We start from the raw sequence: 20,996 nt of genomic DNA on the forward strand, positions 1-20,996 counted from the left end.
CTTCTGGAGAAGCCTGTCACACTGCTTTGTCCTTTCTCTAAGCAGCATTTGGTCATGTTTGTAGGCTTCCATGTAGGCCCTCATCAGTGTGTGTGTTGATCCAAGTTGGTAAGAAAGTTAGTGTCCGTTCTGAAGATGTTGGTGTGTTTCTAAAGCAATTACTTGGAAAAACCCAACTCCATATTCTAATTTTATTCTCCTTCCTCTTCTAGGGAACCAATAACCCAATATTTCTAAGCAGTATTGCCTTCTTTCAAGACTCTCTTATCAATCAGATGACCCAAATCAAACTCTCCGTGTATGATGTCAAAGATCGATCTCAGGGAACAGTTAAGTAACACGTTGTGGTTCATGGGCTTTTGTTCCCTGTTCTTAAGTTCTATAATTGTCTGAGTGAGAGGTGAACACAGATTAACTTCACTGCTTTGCTCACAGAGTAACTGATGTCCAAATGTATTCATCTTTAGGAGTTTCTTCCTGAGCATCCCTGTTGGGCTTCTGAGATAGGGTCAGGTGTGTTGTGGGAACCAGCCTGCTGGACTCCTCTGGGGCCTGGTATCTGGACCAGAAGCAAACCAAGAATACTAATGCCTTCTCTACCTGCTCTTCCTCAGATGTATTTACTGGGCTCTGGAACATTCATTGTCAAAGATCTGCTCCAGGACAGACATCATAGGTTGCATTTAACACTAAGGTTGGTATTTAATTTTATTCCCTTGAAAGGATCTGGAATCAGGAGGTCTAAGGATAAATGGACCATTTCTTGCATGCAGAGAGAGCCCAGCCCCCTCCCAAAGGCTGGTGTCAGTGACCTAGTGGTTGCTTACTGAAGTGAGATTAAAACTCAGCAGGTCCCATCAGAGGACCTGTTAGGGAAGCAAAAGAAATTTGATAAGGCTTAATCACCTGCTGGACAGTGTTCCATTCTAAAGCTACAGTGAGGGCAGTGTTGCAAGCATCGGGCAGAGCAAGAGTCCTGGTTCTGCCCTCGGTGTGTATAGGGAACCTGCCTCAGCAGGAAGGACGAGTCTTACAGAAAATGCAAGGGCTCGTGTGGAGCAAAGGGCTGCTAGAGAAAAATGCTCAGGTACGTCATGTGCCGGAACTAATTCTAGTTGGATCAGAGCTAAATAGAAGAAATGGATACCTTCCTTTTGCAAAGCGGCTACATTGGACTCTTGAGCAGAGTGCATGGGGAAACACTTCTCTAGGCATGAGAACAGGGAGGAAAAGTCACAAAGGAGGTTGTCAGTATATGTGACTACATAAAAATTTAGAATCTGGCTCAGACACCTTCAGTAAAAAGCCTGAGGTGTTAGGGTATCCCTGGGGCCTCCCTGGATGAATCAGATGGGCTCAGACAGCTGGCAGCCACCCTGAGGGGCCTCACAGGTGAAGCTGAGCGGGCTCGAGTGGCCTTACCTATATCATATCAGGATTCAGAGTCTTTGAGAAACCCTCCACTTACTTGGGGTCCAGACCTAGGTCTTGGGTCTAATCAAAGGGGTTCGGTGCCAGAAGAAGGTCTCCAGTCCTTTCCAAGATGTGTCCTCACCAGTCCCCAGGGCAAAGGTCAGCCCAGGGGCCAGTGGCTGCCTCCTGAGTAAGCACGGCTTTCCCCCTCCAGCTGTACCACAGACACATCCACACTTCTCTGTGGAACCGCAGCCCTCCTCTCTGCTCTCATGGTTTCCTTGTCCGCCCTCCGGCCCTGGAACCCGTATGTGTGGTGAAAGCTGGCTGACTGACCCCTCGGAGACCCAGGGTGGCTGAGCTTTGCACTTAAGCAGAAAAAAAAAGCACAGGTATATAGCCTCTTATTAAAGCACTTTGCTCGTGACAGATCTGCAGAGAGTGACCGCGTGGGTAACATCACCGTGATCGGCTGGCAGATGGAGGAGAAGTCGGACCAGCGGCCCCCTGTGACCCGGTCTGTGGACACCGTCAATGGGCGGGTGAGCACACCGCCTTGTTCCTCCGTGTTGGAAGGAGTCAGAGGATGTTTCCAGGTGGACTTCGCCTCTGTGCTCCCGGAAGGGAAAGATAGGCCCCCGAGGCAGAATGTCCCCCCACCCAGGCACTTCTCAAAGCAGTGAGAAGGGTTTCCCTTCAGGGACTGTGACATGCAAGGCTGTGCTGGGTGGGAGTGCAGCTGGAGGAGCTGCAGTCAGGCAGGGGCAGGGGTGTGGAATGAGGCCTGGATTACCTCACCTGTTAGACCTTCCCTCCCTGGCACACGTGTGCCGCATGGCCGCCTTCTGCACACCTCCCATCCGCACACCCCTGCAGCCCCTCAATTACCTCTCTCCTCTCCACATCCTCCCCTCCTTCTCTGTCACCCTGCCTCCTATGCCCTATCGCCCACACAACCCCGCATGCTGTCAGACTACAGTTTTAATATACCAAACACTGGTAAGTGGCCACTGCCATAACATACAGAGCTAGCTCATTTTACCCAAAATAAGCCTAAGAGGTCAGCCATGCAAACGTTCCTGAGCATCGTCTTAGCCTGCCTCTCGTTCTGTACGTCACACCCCTGCAATACCAGGTGAAGTGACCGAGTCACTGGAAAATCAAGTGTGCATGGTCTGAGTGCAGGGTGCTGGCAGGTGGGTTACCTGGGGGCTGGGGCAGTGTACTCCTGCAGAGTGAATGGTGGTTACTAATTTTAAGAGTTCTCCAGTGATGCATGTGGGCCCCATTTCTGCGGAGTGTCCTGGAGTTGTTTGGGTCTCACTGTCTCTCTGCTTTTCTGCCCATGTCGTTAGATGGTTCTCCCAGTTGATGAGAGCTTGACAGAGGCACTGGGAATCCGGTCCAAGTATGCTTCGTTGCGAAAAGACACTTTACTGAAATCGGGTAAACAGCTCCCTCCGTTGGTACTCTTGCCACTCTTGTGAGTGTCCTCTCGGGCCACACTCACCCTTTCCTCCCTGCCCAGTTGGATTGTCATGGCCCAGGCGCCTGGTTGTCACGTTGTCACCTCCCTGCCACGTTTGTAAGTGCCATGCTTTCTGCCAGCATGTGGAGTTAGCGGTCCTCCAAGGAAGGAGTGGGGGGGGGTTCCCCTCCTTCATTCCACTCTTCCTCCTTCCTCGTGTTACCTCGTTTGGTGACTGACCCTCCTCGCTCCTGCCCCTGCGCTCCAGAGTCAGGTCCCCATCTTGGGACCAGAAGATGGTGTGTCACAGGGGAGGAGCAGCTGGGCGCAGTCACTTGGGTGGGCTTCGGCTAAAGGATTTGCATTCTCTGGAGAGGAACAGTGAGAAGCAGGGTTGAGGGCCCAGGGAGGAGGGCCTGCATGGCAGCTGTGTCCCCGGCTCACGCGTGGCCTCTGTCTCCTCCCCGTCACCCACCCCAGTGTTTGGCGGCGCCATCTGCCGCATGTACCGGTTCCCCACCACGGACGGCAACCACCTGCGGATCCTGGAGCAGATGGCGGAGAGCGTGCTGTCCTTGCACGTGCCCCGGCAGTTTGTGAAGCTCCTACTGGAAGAAGATGCGGCCAGGTGAGGCCCTGTGGAGAGGCCGCCTGCCTACCCATCAGTCCTGGGTCATCTGCCCCTTCCTTTCCAAGAAGCTCTTAGATGTGGCGAGTAGAGCATTGGGAGCAGAGAGGCTGTCTTCAGACCCAGCCGCCACCACCTGCTTGCTCTGTGGCCTTGGCTTGCCGAAGCCTGTGTTCACTCGTCTGTCTCCTGAGTTCCTGCGCGAGGCCACCACCAGACAGGGTGTGGGAAGCACCAGACGTGGCCCAGCACACAGTGCCCGCCACCCCTCCTTCCCCTCCCCTTTCCCTTCTCAGTTGGCCTGTAGAAAGTTAGGAGTGGCTGGTTGTTCCTGGGTCCTGGCCGCCAGGACAGCAGCTTCCTAGGGTAGGGCCACAGTGATAGGGGCTACAGAGAACTATGTGTGACCCATTGGGGCCCTCCAGCCCTCCATATCTCTCAGCCAAGGGCATGTTCCATCGATCCCGTGGTGGGGAGAAGCCAGAGACTGGCTGAACCCCAAATCGCAGTGTGTCACCAGTCTTCCTCAGAGGTAGTTTCTTCTCACTGTCCTAAGACCGTGTTAATTATGAACACAATATAACAACAGTGATAGGACACAGTTCAGTCAGGATCTCACTATTCAAATAAGCTCTTTTTTTTATTTTTATTTTTTAATCATTGTCAGTTTTTTTTAATTTCTTTTCAGCGTAACAGTATCAAATAAGCTCTTTTAAAAAATTTTTTATCTTAGAAAAAACTCAACCTGAGAATAACAAGAATAATGCAATGAGCTGCTTTATCTATGTATTATCTATATACTATTTTATAGTTATTTTAACTTTAAAATTTTTCCTTTCAGCTTTTCCATATTTGTGCAGATTTTCCTAGCTACCATCTACATTTGCACAGATCTTCACTGTTCACGTTATAATTTTAATTACAGTGTAAATTCCCATTATTTGGTATACTAGATTACAACTTTGAGGAGTTTACCCATTTCACAAGAACTTTGGCTTTGAGGGTTTTGTTGTGTTTCAACATCAGTTTCACACACGTGGCTGGTGGTGTGTGTGGTGTAGGAGGCTTCTTGATGAGTGAGACAGGCCGTGGAAGATCGTCCCTCTGGAGAAGTGGGGGCCACGCCCCGAGCCCCAGCTGCATGAGCTGTGTGCAGAAATCAGAAGGGGTGGCGAGAAGGAGGGTGGCCCAGGCAGGCCTCTGTGAGATGGTAACATTAAACTGAGACCGGATGCACGAGAAGGAGCAGAAAGACAGGCAGAGACAGCAGAGAGGGTCTAGTGGCAGCCATGCAGCTGGGGCTCATGTGCGCATGAGCAGACCCTCAGCCGCAGGCCAGCTGCCAGTGTAGGTCTCACCACAGCCTTGCCTGCGTGCACACTCTTTTACTTGAATTTTGCCATTTTCAAGATAAAATGGTACAACTTCTTTTTTAACCTTGGGCCATCTAGTAGATTCCATAAAATTAGCTTCTCCCCCTCCCATAGAAAAATATGCATAGTATAAAAAAAACTGTGTCAAAAGGCTTTTAACAGTGGCATAAATCTTGGGGCCCTCCAGTCTCTGATCGGCTTCCAAGAAATAGCCACTTTTAACCGTTTTAGTGTTTACCACTGTATTTCTAAATACACGTATAGTGTATACTCTTAATCGGTTTTGGGGATTAGCTACTGATTCCCTGAGATGAGGGTTTTAGATCTTTTGTACTTTCCTGTTCCCCAGTTTCCTAATATGATTTTTTTTTTTTTTTTAAGTCCATCTTGTTTTCATTGTTCTGATTAGGTAGCCGTTACTAACTGCTGAGCTAAGACAGTTATGTTTCAGTTCTTCCACAGCCTTTATTTTTCCGGAGGGGACAGATCCTCCTTTTTCTTCTCTTCTCCCTTTCCCCCTTCATGCTATTTCTGGATTTAGACAGCCCATTACCCACGTGGAGAAAGAAATCATAACCAAAGTTGCCAACCTTCTATGGCCCTTGTCCCTCCCCCCGAGGGACACCCCTGAGAGAGAGAGGGCTCGGTGAGCGCAGCAGAGCATGGTCATCGTGTGCCAGCCAGCTGTGGACCACTGCTCAGCAGCTTTATGTTCTGCCCCAATGTTCTTAGGGATAGGGCAGAAAGGCGCAGGCAGTGAGAAGCTGTCTCATAACTGTCTCTGGGAGAGACAGAGGTGAGTGAGATGGCCCCAAGCAATGGCTTACGGGCTTCCACTCATCTCATCTTCCAGGAGGGTCCAATGTGGCCTGTGTGGGTCCGGGCGGGGAACCACTCCCCTAGAGCCCCCTCCTCCACTTAATTTTCCCCAGACATTTGACAGAGGTTCTGTGATGGTGAGTAGTCTGCCGGTCATACAGCCATTCCTCCTAGAGTGGTGTGTCATGTGCCCGCTGCTTGCTCTGTGGACCTGCAGTGTGGCTGTTGTCCAAGGCCTTCCCTGGCATCAACCGCACTTCCATATCCACTCGTTCTCCTGCTTGGGTGGGACGCTGCTGCCTCTTCCAGGGAAGGGAGCAGGCTCTGTGGCCTGATAGTATGTGTATGTGTGTGTCTGCCTTGCAGAGTGTGTGAGCTGGAGGAGTTGGGGGATCTGTCCCCTTGCTGGGAGAGCCTCCGGCGCCAGATTGTCACTCAGTACCAGACCATCATCCTCACATACCAGGAGAACCTGACTGACCTCCATCAGTACAAAGGTGGGTGCTAGGTCTCCGTTTTTCCAGCTAGAAAACAAGAACCTGGCTCAGGTACTCTCCCTGACAGACACTCTAGTGGGTTTTTAAAAATAGGTTCTCATGTAGGTGTGAATTCTTCTGAATGTGGGTTTCTCATAAGAAGACAAGTATGTGAATTGCATTGAAAATTCCTTCTATGGTGTCTTCTGCCAAAGCAACTCACTCTTATAGGATGAAATTTAGGAGAGATGAAATCATGGGCTGTTGGTTCATGTTATTTTTTCATCTTTGTCTGAAATGCCCCAGAAGACATAAACTGTTTGCTTTGACACAGAGTGGTTTCCTAGATTTCCCAGTTTAAGTATTCAACAGTCCTCTATTGAATATCCAGATTGTCTGAGTGGAGTGCTCCATTTTCAGGCTCAAAAGAGAAAGTGAAGTATAGACATCTCATATTTCTTCTTGAAAAATCTGGTTTGATTTTCAAAATACTCAAGGGATAGATTTAGAAGACTTCTCTTAACTTACTCCCTTTTTTATTCCAAAATAGAATAGATTTTTTTGTTTTTCATTACTTTATCCTCTATCTTCAGATTCTTTCCTCCTCCACCCCCAACTACATAATGGAAATTCAGGGTTAAGAGAAAACGTAAGACCTTCATATTAAGGTTTTGCTACAGAACGAATGAACCTGTCCATGAACTTGGCTGAGAAGAAGCCACATGCAGTTACGAGGACAAGATGATGGTGCCATTGGGTTTGGTTTGAATCTGAAGGGCAGGCATAAGTGTATTGGCAGTATGTAGCTGAAGATACTTAGGGACCTACCCATGCTGGATACCTGCTATCTGGGAAAACAGAAACCCACATGAGCTTGAGTTTTCCAGAGCAGAACATCTCAGCTGTCCGTATGCGTCCTGGTCCCTGAAGATCTTGCTACAGTGCAGATCTGGCATCCTACATTTTCGTCAGGCTCCCAGGGTGCCACTGCTGCCGATCTCTGGGCCCCTGTACACATCAGGCCCTGGAGGGCAGTCTCCTAGCACAAAATGCAAAGCAGACAGTGGCGGTTCTGCATTTTGTATGCTGGTATGATTTACCTTTTATCACTAGAGAGAAAGTTTATTTTTTCTTCTGATCGTCAGTTTGCAGTCCCTTTCTTTCCTAGGCATGTAGTTCTTTATTAGTGTTGGATTCTGATCGTAGAAACAAGATTGCAGATATCAGTTATAAAACATCATCCACTCTCCTTAACCCCCTGAGTAGAATCAAGGGAACACGCTTAGGTCTGTGTTTCAGAGGGCCAGGATCCATGCCATATAGCATTGTTCGTCCTGATAGATCTGAGGTGATGAGCAGACCTTTCATCTCTTTGTGGACTTGAGACGTGTTGCTCTTACTGAACCAGTTTCTTCGATCTTGCATGCTGGCGGTCTCCAGGGTTGGAACAGGCAGACCCTGGCATGGGCGGCCCATTTGCTTTTTATAGCAGTGCTGACCTCGTGTTGCACAAAATCAGTTTTTATGTCAGACTTCTCATTTGAGAGATGAGTCATGGGGACGCTGGTAACCATAACCTTCTGAAGCTGCTCCTACCTGGCCCTGCTCACCAGCTGAGCCCCTAAAACCAGTCTTCTGGCCAGTGGGCTGCCCACTCTCCAGTGTTTGACCCAGCCTGCCATCTGGAGACAAAATGTACTCACAGGCACCTCAGAATTTCCTTGGCCACCACTAGCACGTACCTGCTTACATGCAGCCGCTTCCTCAGAATTTACTGTCCTATTCGCCATTCCTGAATGCAGCGTACATGTCAATGGTTCTTGTTTTCTCCTGTTGTTTCTTAGGTCCCTCGTTTAAAGCGAGCAGTTTGAAAGCAGATAAAAAGTTAGAATTTGTTCCCACAAACCTGCACATACAGAGGATGAGAGTTCAAGACGATGGGGGGTCAGGTAACTATTTTTCTGTTCCTCTTGCTAAATCACACTTGACTGCCTTTCTCCCCGTGTGCTTGGTCCCCAGGCTGCCCCACATGTGTGCAGCCTTCCCTGTGTGTTCTTCTGTCTGGCAGCTCAGATAAGAGATGTGGCACAGGACCTCCATAAGGTCTTTGTTCCCTAGGCTTTTCCCTGCCTTTGTCCCTTCCCCTCGTTCGTCCTTCCTCTAGCTTCCCTTTGTGTTTCTGTGGCAGCAAGTCACTTGCCAGTTTTCCTTCCCAAGGAGGATGCAAACTGAGTGTTGCCAGTGATGGCCTTCGGCCCTTTGTGGCCCTATCTGGAGATGTATAGGAACCCCATACCCCCGAGATCATGGTGCTGGGCTCTGGGGGCCCCCAGACAATCCAGGCTTTGGGATTGGGGGAACAGGCTGCTTGGAAATGGGCTGGAGGGGCAGGGTCCCAGAGTTGCGTGCATATCCCTGTAGCTGGCTTGTCCACAGGCCTGAGCCCAGAGTAACGGAGGAGAGCTTTCTGTCATTCAGATCAGAACTATGACATCGTCACCATTGGAGCGCCAGCAGCACACTGCCAAGGTTTTAAGTCAGGAGGTCTCCGCAAAAAGCTGCACAAATTCGAAGAGACCAAGAAGCAGTAAGTACTTGGAGGGTGTCCGTGGACCTTGTACAGCTGTCTGGTGCTGCCTAGGTTAAAAAAAAAAAAGTCAAAACGTGACAGCAAAAACATCCAGCCATCCGATGTGCTTTTGTGTGGCGGGAGGAGCTGCCTTGTGGCCCCTGTGCTTTTGTGTGTGCGACTGAGCTGGGGAATGAGGAAGGCACCTGATACGCGGTCCTGACCCTGCAAGTGAGCAGCAGATCGAAATCCCCCTGGAAGGTGGCCAGCCCGTGTGGACTCTCCGCTGGCTCAGCTGTCCCTTAGAGCCCCTGGTCTGTCATGCCACGTGTGTGGTCTTTGTTGAATGCCACAAAGTGTGAAGCCTACAGGAGATTGCTTCCTTTCCTGAAAGGACTGCAGGGGTAGACATTCGGGTTTTAGGAAGGCTGGAGTGGGGTGGGGGTGGGAGGGGAGCTGTAGTCCGAACAGGGAATGGCCAGGTGGGCAGTTGGAGAAGGGCCTCATAGAGCATGCAGGGAGGTGTGGTAGAGGCATGAGGCATGGTGCTTGAGGACAGGAGCTGAGCGGGAGGGCTGGCCTTGCTGGCAGCCTGCTCAGTGCAGGGACACGCTGATGACCAGGAACGCAGGGGTGACAGAGGTAAGCCTGGCCCCAAGGGGCTCCCAGTCTTTCCTGGGAGCAGACAAGTTCATAGCAGCATTTGGAGCAAGCCGTGCCATGCTGGAGCAGGGGTGACGGAGAGAGAGCCATAAACCTCAGCTGTTGTGTTGGATATGTGGGAGGCATTGGTGATCTTCCAGAATGTTACCCATCAAGATTTACATAGATGAGGGAGGCAAGTGTGAGAAGTAGGGGCGATGAGAGTAGATGGTCCTGTGAGATCTGTGGACCACGGAGTAGAGGAAATAGCATGTAGGTGTCTGCCTGGGTAGAATGGTTATTGCTTGATTATGTGTTCAGGCTGATGGGGATGATGACAGTAACTGTTGGGAACTGTTGGGAAGAGAACACTGATGGAGCTAGGTTGTGGAGATCCAAAGGCCAGACCAGGCAGGGAGTCCTAGAAGGTGGGGTGCAGAGAGATCCTGAAGGAGTGAGGAAACAAGCTGAAGATACTGTCGATCAGCCTCTGCAGAATGTAGAGTTGAAAGTGTGGGACTTAGCAATGGAGAATGGAACAGCTGGAGGAAAGTTGAAGCTAAGGCCCAGGAGGCTTCAAGGGAATTGACAAGGTGGCCAGGTAGAGAGCTCTTGCACCAGCCAGGGAATCAGAGGCTCTGTGCTGTCATGGCCAGAAGTCAGGACGCAGCTTGAGAAAACTGCCTGAAGAACAGATCAAGGAGGGGGCGGAAGGTCAGGGACTGTTCACTGGGCCAAGGGGATCAGAGATGCAGCTAGGAGCTTTTCTGCCCATGGGGCGAGGCTGGAGGGGTGAGCCTGCAAGTGGAAGAGGGTGCTCTATGAGACATTATGGCTTAGATGTGTGCACAGGGGTCCCGGAGCCAAGTGAGCCCTGGAGGCAGCAGGAGGAAGAACCAGAAGTGACCATCGGTTAGGAGGAGGAATTTCAGCCGGAAGGTCGGGGCAGCATCCTAGGGAGGCCCCAGACAGCCCACTTAGCTAGATGGATCCCACCAAGGGTGTCGTCCCCACCCAGATAAGCCACACCCACCTGAGGAGTCACCGACTCTGCTGTTCCCTGGGGATTACGATGAAGAGGAAGCTTCCTGTGCCACAGCCCTGCACAGCCAGCCAAGAGAGCATGTGTCTGTCGCTCCATTGCATTTGGCTGTGTGGGGGTGTGAGTGGGAGATTGAAGATGCCATGGGGGCCCTGGAGGGGAAAGCCCATCAGGAGGGGGCACCACTGGCCATCACTGTCTCACAAAGGTCCAGATGTGGATACCTGACTACCCCGTATGTTGACTTCAGATCTCCTTACTTCCACAATGCCTCTGGAGTATTTTTCAGATGAATAATATAAGTCTTTGTTTAATTTCCTACTAATGTTATAAAGTCACCTGTAGAAATGATTTTCATTATTTGAATTGTACTTTAAATGCAGACGTAACTTGGCCCACAGGCGGCATGTCTCCCTGGGGCTTGCGTACAGACGCGGACGTTGCTCTGATGAATGAGCTCCTAAGTTTTATGGTTCCTGTAGTGGGTGCCTCAACACATAATTCCAAGGATTTTGACAAAAGATAACTTGGCTTTTTAATTTTTTTGTTTTGCCTTTGGTGTTTGCTAACTGCTAATATTTCGTTTTGGTTCTTTTCTTTAGCAGTTTTGAGGAGTGTTGGTGAGTTTTCTGTCTGTGGAGAGAGTGTCTGTTGGGGTCTTGCTCTCCTGTAGAGAAAGCCTGTGCTGTCCCCTCCTCTGTGAGGTGCTTCGGCCCTCGGTGCCACCGGCGGCCCCTGGTTATAGCCTTGTAGACAGAATTCTCTCTTCCAACTGCAATGTTCTTTGATAATGAATAGCCCATGTCCAGTGTCCCATTTTACCTTCCAAATCTGGCAGCAGCTTGTTGCTGGGCGCACTCTGAGAGAGGAGCCTGTTTTCTCCCAAGCTGGACAAGTTGCCAGGTGCTGGGATTTCAAGTCCACCCAGTGGTGGGGTCGGGAATCCCTTGCTGGCTTATTTTATAAAAATCTTAGGCCTTCAGTTTTCGCCTTACCATCCAGTCTTATGGGAGTGAAGCCAGCTTCCATTTCTCATGAATATAATTTATGCAGATTTTTAAAACAGGATTCCTTGGGCCAGTTCCCCCCCTGAGGGCAAAGCAAGAATTAATATAACCAAGGGACTTTTCCTACCAAAGAATTAGTTGGCAGCTAAACACACTGTGTCTGCAGCCTGGTGGCCCCCCAGCTGCCCCAGGCCCTCCCCAGTCGTGCCCAGCATGCTTGCTCAGGCGACAGCCAGAGTTCTGCAGGGGCATTTTGCTTGGTGATAGGCCCCAGAAGCACCTCCAGCCCTCTCAAACTGTGCCATCTCAGAGCTGGGGAGGCTCAGGCCATGGCTGTGCCCTGCCTGAGATGGGGACAGCAGGACGTGCTGAGGCTCTTGGGCTTTCGCCATTTCTAGGACTAGGACTGAGCACACATGCTTGTATATTCACCATCATCCCCTAACAGCTCTTTGAAATTTACTCTTCCACACCCCTCGCCGTGCCGTGTGCTTCCTGTGTGTAAGTCCCAGATTCCTGTTATTAGAACGTGACCTGTAAGAACACAAGGTGAGTAGCAGGCAGTGCTCTCCTTTGGGCTTGGGACCATGTGTACTGGTCAAAGTGTACACAGCCATCTACATACACATGCATATATCTATAGGAAGCACTAGAGATTGGGTCCAGGGAAGGACAGATCTTTAAAAATCCTGTTTGAGATTGTATTTCCAAGACTTAATTGTCAAATGGCAGCTATTCATTTGGAAGAGTGATTGCAGATTGGAAAGTAGTCGTGTGCACATTGTGCTGTGAAATTACTTCTCAGATCACGCAGGCTTGGTTGCGGTCTGCTGCATGGGCTTCTGGCAAATCCATCGTGTTTTATTGTGGTGTGTGGGCTTGGGGTGTTGTTTCTTTCTGGGATGCTTTGGTTTTTGGGTTTTGCATGTTTTTACCATAGTCTGTCAAGGGAGGTTTCTTGAGGGCCTGCCTTCAGGGTCCAAAAAGCCCAGCAGGGAAGGGTCTCAAGTCTTCCTCTCCAAGAGAGGTGATGGAGGTTGTGCTCCTCCACCTTCTCCCTCATCTCCAAAACTCAGAGGGCAGCTCTTTGAGGGGGACCATTGAAGGCTGAGACTCCCATTCCAGCTAGAGCTCACAAGTTCAGATCACAGGAGACATCCTCACTGGGGCCTTACACTCTGTGCTTTCCTTGGCTTCCTCAGATGGTCTAAAACCTACATTTATACTATTATATTGACTGAGGATCCTGGCCGAGAGACTTGGATGTATCATCTCCATCTAGAATGGCCAAACGCGTTAGCCAGGCCCCACACAGCCAGGACGCAGAGTCGGTTCTCTGGTCGCTGGTGTTTGTAATGCACAGGGACTGGCCTGTAGCTCTGACCTCAATCCTAAGATCACACATGGCTTGGTGACGAGGGGAGGAAGAAGAACCAGGTGTTCAAAGCTCTTGAGGTGGCCACACCTGGCCTCTGGCTTGGCACGTTCTTCACCTCTTCTTCATCTGATGGAACGTATTTTTCAAAGTAGAGAAGTGCTGGAGAAGGAAGTCTAGTTGTCAGGGTCAGAGGTGTGAGGAGGGAGAACTACGTGTGTGTGCATGGGAAATTTGAAGATTGGCTCGATGGAGAAACAGGTTTCTTGTGGAAAGTCTGGCATCCGTAGCAGTCTGCCTTCCCTGAGATACGCTGACCCCTTCTGAGATTAGCACACCCCGTGCCTCCACTTCCGTGCCGTGGATCAGTTGACAGGCGAGGTTCTCAGGTGAAATGTTATGAGCATTCCAGTGATTATTGGATTCAGTATCTGTTTATGCATTTATGTAAGAATACAGACACCTACAAATAGAGACAAAAGACTTCACTGTGTTTTACTATTTCAAGCCCTCTACCATATAGACAGAAAGAATCTCTTGAGATTTACTTTTGCCCATTAATAGCTAGACTAGCCTAGGAGAACATCCCTAAGTGTCAGAATGCTTTACTTAGTGTTGGTTGTGGGCTGGGGTTGGTTGGGAGGCTGTTGCCATCCTCATGGATTTGAGAAGACCCCTTAGAACTGTTCTTATCCTTTCTAGTACACCATCCAGCTGCCAGTCCATAATCTACATACCACAGGACATCATCAGAGCCAAGGAGATCATTGCCCAGATCAATACCCTGAAAACCCAAGTGAGTTACTATGCAGAGCGGCTCTCGAGGGCGGCTAAGGACAGGTCTGCCACTGGCCTCGAAAGAACCCTCGCCATCCTGGCAGACAAGGTAGGAGACACCACCCTGCTACATGTGAGATGGGGGCTCCCGTGCGTTTCTGGAAACCTCTGGACACCCCTGTGTGCTTAGAGCCATCCATACAAAAGGTGACATTGGGATGATCTTGAAGATCTAGTTTCAGGTTTAGTTCTGCCAGAGGCCCAGGATGGTTTGGTGATTGGCCTGGGGTCACAGAGCCGGATGAGGGCGGGCCATGGACGGCACCCAGGGTGCAGGACTTCCAGCTGCTGCTTCATGCAGATGTGTCCTTCCTCAAGTCCATCAGCTTCATTGTGGAGACTGAGATAGTTCTGCAGCTTTCTCAGCAACTGCCTACTCAGTGCATTTTTTGCCAATTTTTATTAACTTGAAATTTGAAAAAAGAAGCTGAGTTATTGTATAGACATACAATAAAGGAAATATAGCTTCATTGGCTTATACATAATCAATAAGCCATTTTTTAATTGATTGTTACTTGATCCTGATTAAAAATAAACAAGGACACCTGGGTGACTCAGTCGGTTAAGGATCCAACTCTTGATTTTTGGCTCAGGTCATGATCTCATGGTTCTGGGATCAAGCCCCATATCAGGCTCTGCATTCAGTGGGGGGGGTCTCCTTGGGATTCTCTCTCCCTCTGCTCTTTGCCCCACTTCGGCATGTGTGTGCCCTCACTCTCTCCCTTTCTCTCTCTCTCAAATAAATAAATCTTAAAATACATATACAGATATAGATATGTAAATAAATGTATAAGTATTGGTCTATACTGGGACATTAGATATATCAGATCATTTTGATGGATGATGCTTTTTCAGATTACTCAGTCTCTCCGCAGGCATGCGTGTGCACACACACACATGCACACACATACAGAGATTCTGATCACACTTCCCCACTCACACCCACTTTGCTGGGGTGAGGTGCTGTTCCTGATCAGAATGTGTTATGTCCTTCACATGTGTTCACTCAGCCAAGAGATCGAGGGCTGGAAACTAGATCCACTTGGAAAAGAAAGATGATGTTATCAGAAGGAAAATTATGAGCCCCAGAACTCCTGCCGCATACAGAATTCCCCAGAACCACAGTGCTGTGCTGAGAGCCCCACTGCCCAGAGTCCAGGGCTTTAAGTATTAGATGCAAAAAGATAAGACTTAAGTTATCACCTCAAATTCCTGCCTATCCCCTGGAACTGGAGAGGATGGCCCAAGAAGTCAGTGAAGGCAAGGACACTGGGCTCCCTCCAGGCCCTGCCTTGAGTCACATCCGGCTCAGAGGCGGGCAGCGATGGAAGAATGTCAGAGATTTCTCAACCTCCCTCATTCTTCCTGTGTCCTCCAGTCTTTTTGTTGGAGTCTTTGAACTCAGCCATCCTAAGGGCTCCTGCCCTATGGAGAAGGGCACCCATCTGGGCCTTCGGTCTGCTCCTGAGCTCTCAGAGACAGCTGGCCTTGCAACCCCTTGCCTGGAGGCTCAGCAGCTCTGGTTTGTGTGTACCGCAGACCCGGCAGCTGGTCACCGTGTGCGACTGCAAGCTGCTGGCCAACTCCATCCACGGGCTGAATGCAGCACGGCCCGACTACATTGCCTCCAAGGCCTCCCCCACGTCGAGTGAGGAGGAGCAGGTGATGCTTAGGAATGACCAGGACACCCTCATGGCCAGGTGGACGGGGAGGAACAGCCGGTCTTCTCTGCAGGTGGACTGGCACGAGGAGGAGTGGGTGAGTCTGCTGCCTGTGGCCCCCGTTCTGCCACTGAGCCTGGGTTGAAAAATTCAAAGCCTCCTGCCAGCCCCTCTCCCCCACCAAGGGGTGCCTAACAGGTTGGCTGCTTGGTGGACAAGCTCCGAGTCTCCTTCCCGGACAGCGCTTGGGCCCCCTGATTGAGGGAGGGAGATGGCATTTTCATACCCTGTGTCCGTCTGAGGAGCAGGGCTGCTGCAGGCCAGGCTGTGGTCAGACTTGGTGGTAAAGGGGGTGATGTTCTCCACGGAGCCCTTGCCTTGCTGGCAGCCTGTCTCCTCTCACTGTCTACTCAAGACCAGCCAGGCCCTCTGCTTCCTCAAAGCTCTCCACACAGTTAGCCCTTCCAGGGCCATTTGTATTTAGTGGCTTGGGGAGGAGTCTGGAGACGCTACCCCTGACATGGTCCGCGTTGCCTCCTGCTTCCTAAAACAGTGGCCCTGAGAGACGCCTCTGTCTCTCCTGAGGGAGTGACACATCACACAACTCATTTTTGTCATTTCTTAGGACTACTGCTTGGAGGCATTTTTCTGTGAGGCACTGAGTTTTTAGTCAGCAGTGAAGGGCTCCTCCAGCCCTGCCTTGGTGTCCTGTATTCTGGGTGGGTTTCTGTAGACCGCTCCCAGCCCTGCTTCCCCACCTCCCCACTGCCCCCATCTGAAGTGATCAACTGCTCCCATTACCTTCCCTCAGTCCTCTCTGTGTCTTAGTCCTCTCTGTAAGAGGTCTGCAGCAGAGGGAGGAGGGACGAGCTGGCCCCCTGGGCCCTGTGGCCCGTCTGCCAGCTCTGTGATGGTTACTAGCAAACGTGTCTCTGACTTTAAAAACAATGACCGCAGTACAGTGATCTGTATTTTGAAAAACAAATAAAGCAGTAATAGGAAATTTTGAATTAATCCTGATATTTCTAAATTTGTGGTATTTTAATGATCACAGTGGCCCAGAGTAGGGGAGTCAATGTGTATGTGGAGGGGGGTTGGGGGGCAGGGAAAGGGGTTGTGTTCTGTTCTGCTTTTCCAGTCGGGAGAGCCGAATCCAATGCACCCTTTCTGTTTGGAAGGAGAAAGTGTGGCTGAATGTGGACAAGAGCCTGGAGTGCATCATTCAGCGGGTGGACAAGCTGCTGCAGAAGGAGCGCCTGCATGGCGAGGGCTGTGAGGATGTCTTCCCTTGCGCGGGCAGCTGTACCAGCAAGAAAGGTAACCGGGACAGCCACGCCTACTGGATCAAACCGGAAGACCCCTTCTGCGATGTCCCCTCCTCGCCATGCCCCTCTACCATCTGCTCGATGCCATCCTCACCCGCATGCCATCCTCACCCAACCACACGTGCGTATGCGTCCACACCACCCATTCATGCTGCCTCCACCTCGCACTGCATCTGTCTGTCTCTCTGTGTCTGACTCCATGATCTCTTCCCCCCATACAGACTGCAGGGAGGGTTGTCAGGCAGAGCTGGAGGTCATAGTGCATGGAGCAATGGGCAGGGAGGGCAGAAGCCCCCGTGGTCCACGCCTGGGGAGCCCTTGTGCAAATCTGTGTGTCTGGTAAAGGCAGATTCTTAAGGCCATCTTGGGTCTCCCTGCCGGTCAGGGTGGGGCTCTCGGGTTGTTCTGGTTCATAAAGCAGTCTGAGAACCTGAAGGCGGCCAAAACGCAGATGCTTTTCTCCCGAGATTGCTGATTGCATTAGGAAGTGGGAGAGTCAAGGAAAAGGTGACTCATGCAGGGACACAGCTGGGTGAGAGCTGTTAGCAGGCTCGGCAGACTCGTCTAGAGGCTGGTTGTCATCAGCCGGGGGTGCTGTTACCCAGCAGGGGACGTTGCCATGGCACTTGTGGGTCACTCAGTCAGATGGGGAACCCACTCCTGGGGCTGAGAAAGGTTCCTCCGCTTGGCACCGCCCCCAAGGCAGGGTTCTCAGTAGATGGTAGGACGTTGGCCTGCAGGAGCGTGTTTCAGAAATAGTCTTTTGCCCGCGGAGACGGAGCACAACCAGACACTCTGTCCATCATGTAGCCCTAAAACTGGGCACATACGCTTTCTCTGCCAGCCCATCCTTGGTCCTGCCTCTCGTGGCCTTTCATGTCTTGCTGTGAGAGCCAGAGGGGGTCATGGGCCAGGCAGCTGAGGTGGTTGCAGACCTAGCTGTGGCATCCACTGCCCTCCTCTGGGAGTGGGAAGCTGTAGTTAGTAAGGCCCAGATGGGCGAAGGCTAGCCTTCAGAAAGCGAGGATTTTTCATTTCTGAATTGGACAGCTTTCATTCAAGGCAGATGCGTGTTCCTTTATTAGAGCCTCTTGATAAATCCTTCATTTGTCAGCTGCCCTTTTCAGTCTGCCTGCAGACTGTTCCCAGGGCACGGTTTCACTTGAGTCTCTGATTCAGCAGTGTTCATGTCCTCCACCCTTTCATCTGTGAAGGACTGTAGTTTAAGTTCCCCAAACCTGTGATTGGTTTCATGGAGCTGTTTTGTCCTGTTTGTCTTCTCATTTTTTTAATGTAAATTGTGGTTTTTGTTTTTTTTTTTTTTTAAATCTGAAAGCTCATTGCTCATTTCTCTTCAATATTGTCTTGCTTGTAATTTTAAAATTTTTCTGCAGATATAAAAAGAGTAATTTATTGGGCTTTAAAAAAATGCCAGAGAGAGTTTATTTAATCATATATTCTGTTATATTCATAACTTAAATGTCACTTTCCTTCTAGGCAACATCCTGTATTGGTCAAATGTAGGCAAATTTAAATGCAGCCTTCAAGTTATTTAAATGAGCATTTATTTACAGTATTTAGGGTATGGCTTGTGTTTGCCATGTAAATCAGTTCTGTTGTGGTCATGGGAATATGAAGCATACATTTGAGAGAGTCTAACTTGGCTGATCAGTACTCAAAGAAATGTATGAAACCGTATGCCACTAAATTAACTGTGGATGATCCTTAATTTAAAAATCATGAGCATAGCTAGGAAGCCGTTCAGAACTGGATGTGATCAGGAGGATCAGAAAGAATGAGACTGGAGACTGCAAGCTCTTTACCCAGTCTCTTACCGTCAAGGGCCAGAGCTCAGCTCTGGCATGACTTTCCATACTATTCTAGCTTCCGGGGCCAGTTGTTTTAGCCTAATGAGCAGGTTGTGTTCACACCAGCTTCCATACACAAAGAACTCTGTGCCTCTTTGAGAGGCATCATGACTTTTCATTCTAGCTCTATACACTGTCCTAGGTCTTTGGTGTCCATCTTCTGCTCAGGAGCTGCCCTGCCTTCTAGCTCGCTCTCCCACAGAACTCAGAGTCTTGCCTGGCAGACACACACCACTGCGGGACCCATTGACAAGTCCCCGCCAGCTGGAACCACAGAGGCTCTGGGAGCTTCTCCTTCCTTCTCCTGCTTTTCGCACAAGTCACAAGTGCCCCACACCCCTCTGCATCTCCACCCGCAGCCACCCCATCTGGTGGCGTTCATGACCTGGCTATGCACGCACTCATACTCTCCTCATCTCTGAAGAGCCATTCAGACAAACCTCAGACCAGGCTGTTTTAACCTGAGACCTGGGGGTTGCGCCCCAGGTTTGTATGCCCCCTGAGATGATGTGCTAAGATGAGAGGAGGTATACAGAGGTCATCAAATCTCAGGGGACTCCATGTCCTCAGACAAGGTACAAGCCACTGGTCCAAGAGTACCAAAGGAGAACCCCACCCACCCCCACACACATATTCCCTGCTTTGATTGAGAGATTGAATTTACCCAGCTGAGTTTAACTGTCAGTGCCTTTTCAGGGATGCTCACAACTATTTCGGATCACCACAGATGATCATGAAAACAGGCCCCTCGACCTTCCTCCTCCCTCAGACTCAGAATTTTGGAGGAAGGGCTATGGGGAGGCAGAAATCTGGGGGTTTTTTTTGTTGTTGTTTGTTTGTTTGTTTGTTTCTCGAGACCTGGGGTCATTCTGATTAGTTGGACAGAGGTCTAAGAATCACTGCCCTGTATCACTGCATACTGCTGTGGGATTTTCTCTTTGTTAGGGAGCTGGTCTCAGGATATTTAGAGCCAAATGAAGAGATTAAAGTTTTAAGCTCACAGGGGCCTTTTCATTTGCTCTGTTCTGTCCTCTTTGCCAGTGGGAGAAGTCACTGCCAAAGATAACTAGGGAGGAAGGATCCCTTGCCCCCTCCACCTCTGGGCAACCCAGTTTGTAAACTTCTCTATTTAGCCAGTTCCGGCTATTTTGGGGGGCTCTGAAACCACCCGTTTCAGTATCCTGCAGACATAAAATGACCCCTTTTCAGACTTGTTTTCCTCCAGGTGGCACACCCAGTTAACCAAGGAATTTTAGAGTTGTTAAGGGAAATATAAATAGAAATGAGTACTTCACTTGCTGAAATGGGAGTTAGTGTAATGCAATTGAATTAAAATTGGCATTCTTCGAGTGACCTGGAGGGACATTGTAATTCTAGACTTCCCCCAAATCATAAAAGTTTTCAATTTGATTAAAATTTTTAAGATTGGCATAGATGTAGGATGGTATATTGGTTTCATCACTGGATCCTCACCTTTGGGTCTCAGCATGTGAGTCTGCAGCCCGGGTTCCACTCGCAAGGCAGGGCCGCGGGCTCTGATCAGTTTGCTAGTCAGTCTCTCTCATTACAAGTGTGCTTCCAGATGCCGGGAGACGACTTGTGCTCTGCCACATGCCATGTGATCGATGAGGGCACCGAATCACATTGTAGCATGTGAGTTTGCTTACCTCAGGAGTCTTAGCACCATGAGTGAACGAGTCAGTGAGTCGATCAGTGTTTACCACCAAGAGGGCTCAGCTGCCTGAGAGCAGCTGGGTGCCTGCGTGGGGCTTCTCAGGGAAGAGGCGGGCAGGCCTGCCTCTGACCTCTTCTCTGCTCATTTGAGCCACCTTACGGCCGGCTGTCGACGCAGTCGCTGTAAGCGCTGAGTTGTTCATGTTTGAACTTTGTGCTGCTCCTTAATCATCCGTGTCGCCCTCCATTTCTGTGCAGATTGCAGCCCCCCTCCTGACGAGTCCAGCCCAGGTACGTGGTTTCCATTCAAGGCTTCTGCAGATGGCTTTTTTCATCCCCAGGTAGTGTTAGCGGAATTATCCAAGATTGCCTGTGCTTCCAGAGTTAGGAAAATATTTCAGGAGGTTCTTCCTTTGAGGCAGTTAGCAGACTTAGGTCTGGCGAGGAGCCAGTTGGGTTGGGGACGGTGGCCTGAAGTAGGCTGCCACAGGTACTTTCCTTGCTTGCCCATCCTAAAACATTTTCAGATGACTCAGGTCCATGGGTGCGTTGGACTTCCTGATTTGGAGCAGTGCGTGTTTGTAAACAACACTTCCTGTGATTGCACCTGAACATGTGAGCCTTACATGGAGGGGGTTTAGCCACCCAAATGCAGCATTCGCAATCACACAGCATCCTCTCTTCTGAGTCTGGGTGCAGCTCAGAGTTCTTGAGCATTGCTAACAGGCTCAGTTGGAGATAGTGCTAAAAATGGAATCTCCCTGCTGCCCTTGCATGTAGGAGTCAGTGGCTATGGCTCTAGTTCAGGGGTCGGCCGCC

At 50.1% G+C, this 20,996-nt stretch overlaps 1 protein-coding gene across 16 annotated transcripts in view; it reads left to right on the top strand.

The window, feature by feature from the left end:
• The window catches only part of INPP4A (inositol polyphosphate-4-phosphatase type I A), a 130,900-nt gene that overhangs the window by 82,286 nt on the left and 27,618 nt on the right, over nt 1–20,996 (top strand). For 4 of the 16 annotated variants that reach the window (XM_045980623.1, XM_045980618.1, XM_045980617.1 and 1 more), the window contains 13 exons: nt 213–329; nt 615–694; nt 1,844–1,955; nt 2,769–2,859; nt 3,362–3,509; nt 6,068–6,198; nt 8,022–8,126; nt 8,656–8,764; nt 11,033–11,050; nt 13,515–13,698; nt 15,189–15,407; nt 16,489–16,756; nt 20,436–20,468. In XM_045980623.1, coding sequence (XP_045836579.1) covers nt 213–329; nt 615–694; nt 1,844–1,955; nt 2,769–2,859; nt 3,362–3,509; nt 6,068–6,198; nt 8,022–8,126; nt 8,656–8,764; nt 11,033–11,050; nt 13,515–13,698; nt 15,189–15,407; nt 16,489–16,756; nt 20,436–20,468 — 1,615 coding nt within the window. The remainder of the gene's footprint in view (nt 1–212; nt 330–614; nt 695–1,843; nt 1,956–2,768; nt 2,860–3,361; nt 3,510–6,067; nt 6,199–8,021; nt 8,127–8,655; nt 8,765–11,032; nt 11,051–13,514; nt 13,699–15,188; nt 15,408–16,488; nt 16,757–20,435; nt 20,469–20,996) is intronic. The other 12 variants (XM_045980629.1, XM_045980626.1, XM_045980624.1 and 9 more) reach the window with 7 other exon arrangements.

Source organism: Meles meles, chromosome 16, assembly GCF_922984935.1.
Source record: "Meles meles chromosome 16, mMelMel3.1 paternal haplotype, whole genome shotgun sequence".
NCBI classification, from domain to species: domain Eukaryota; kingdom Metazoa; phylum Chordata; class Mammalia; order Carnivora; family Mustelidae; genus Meles; species Meles meles.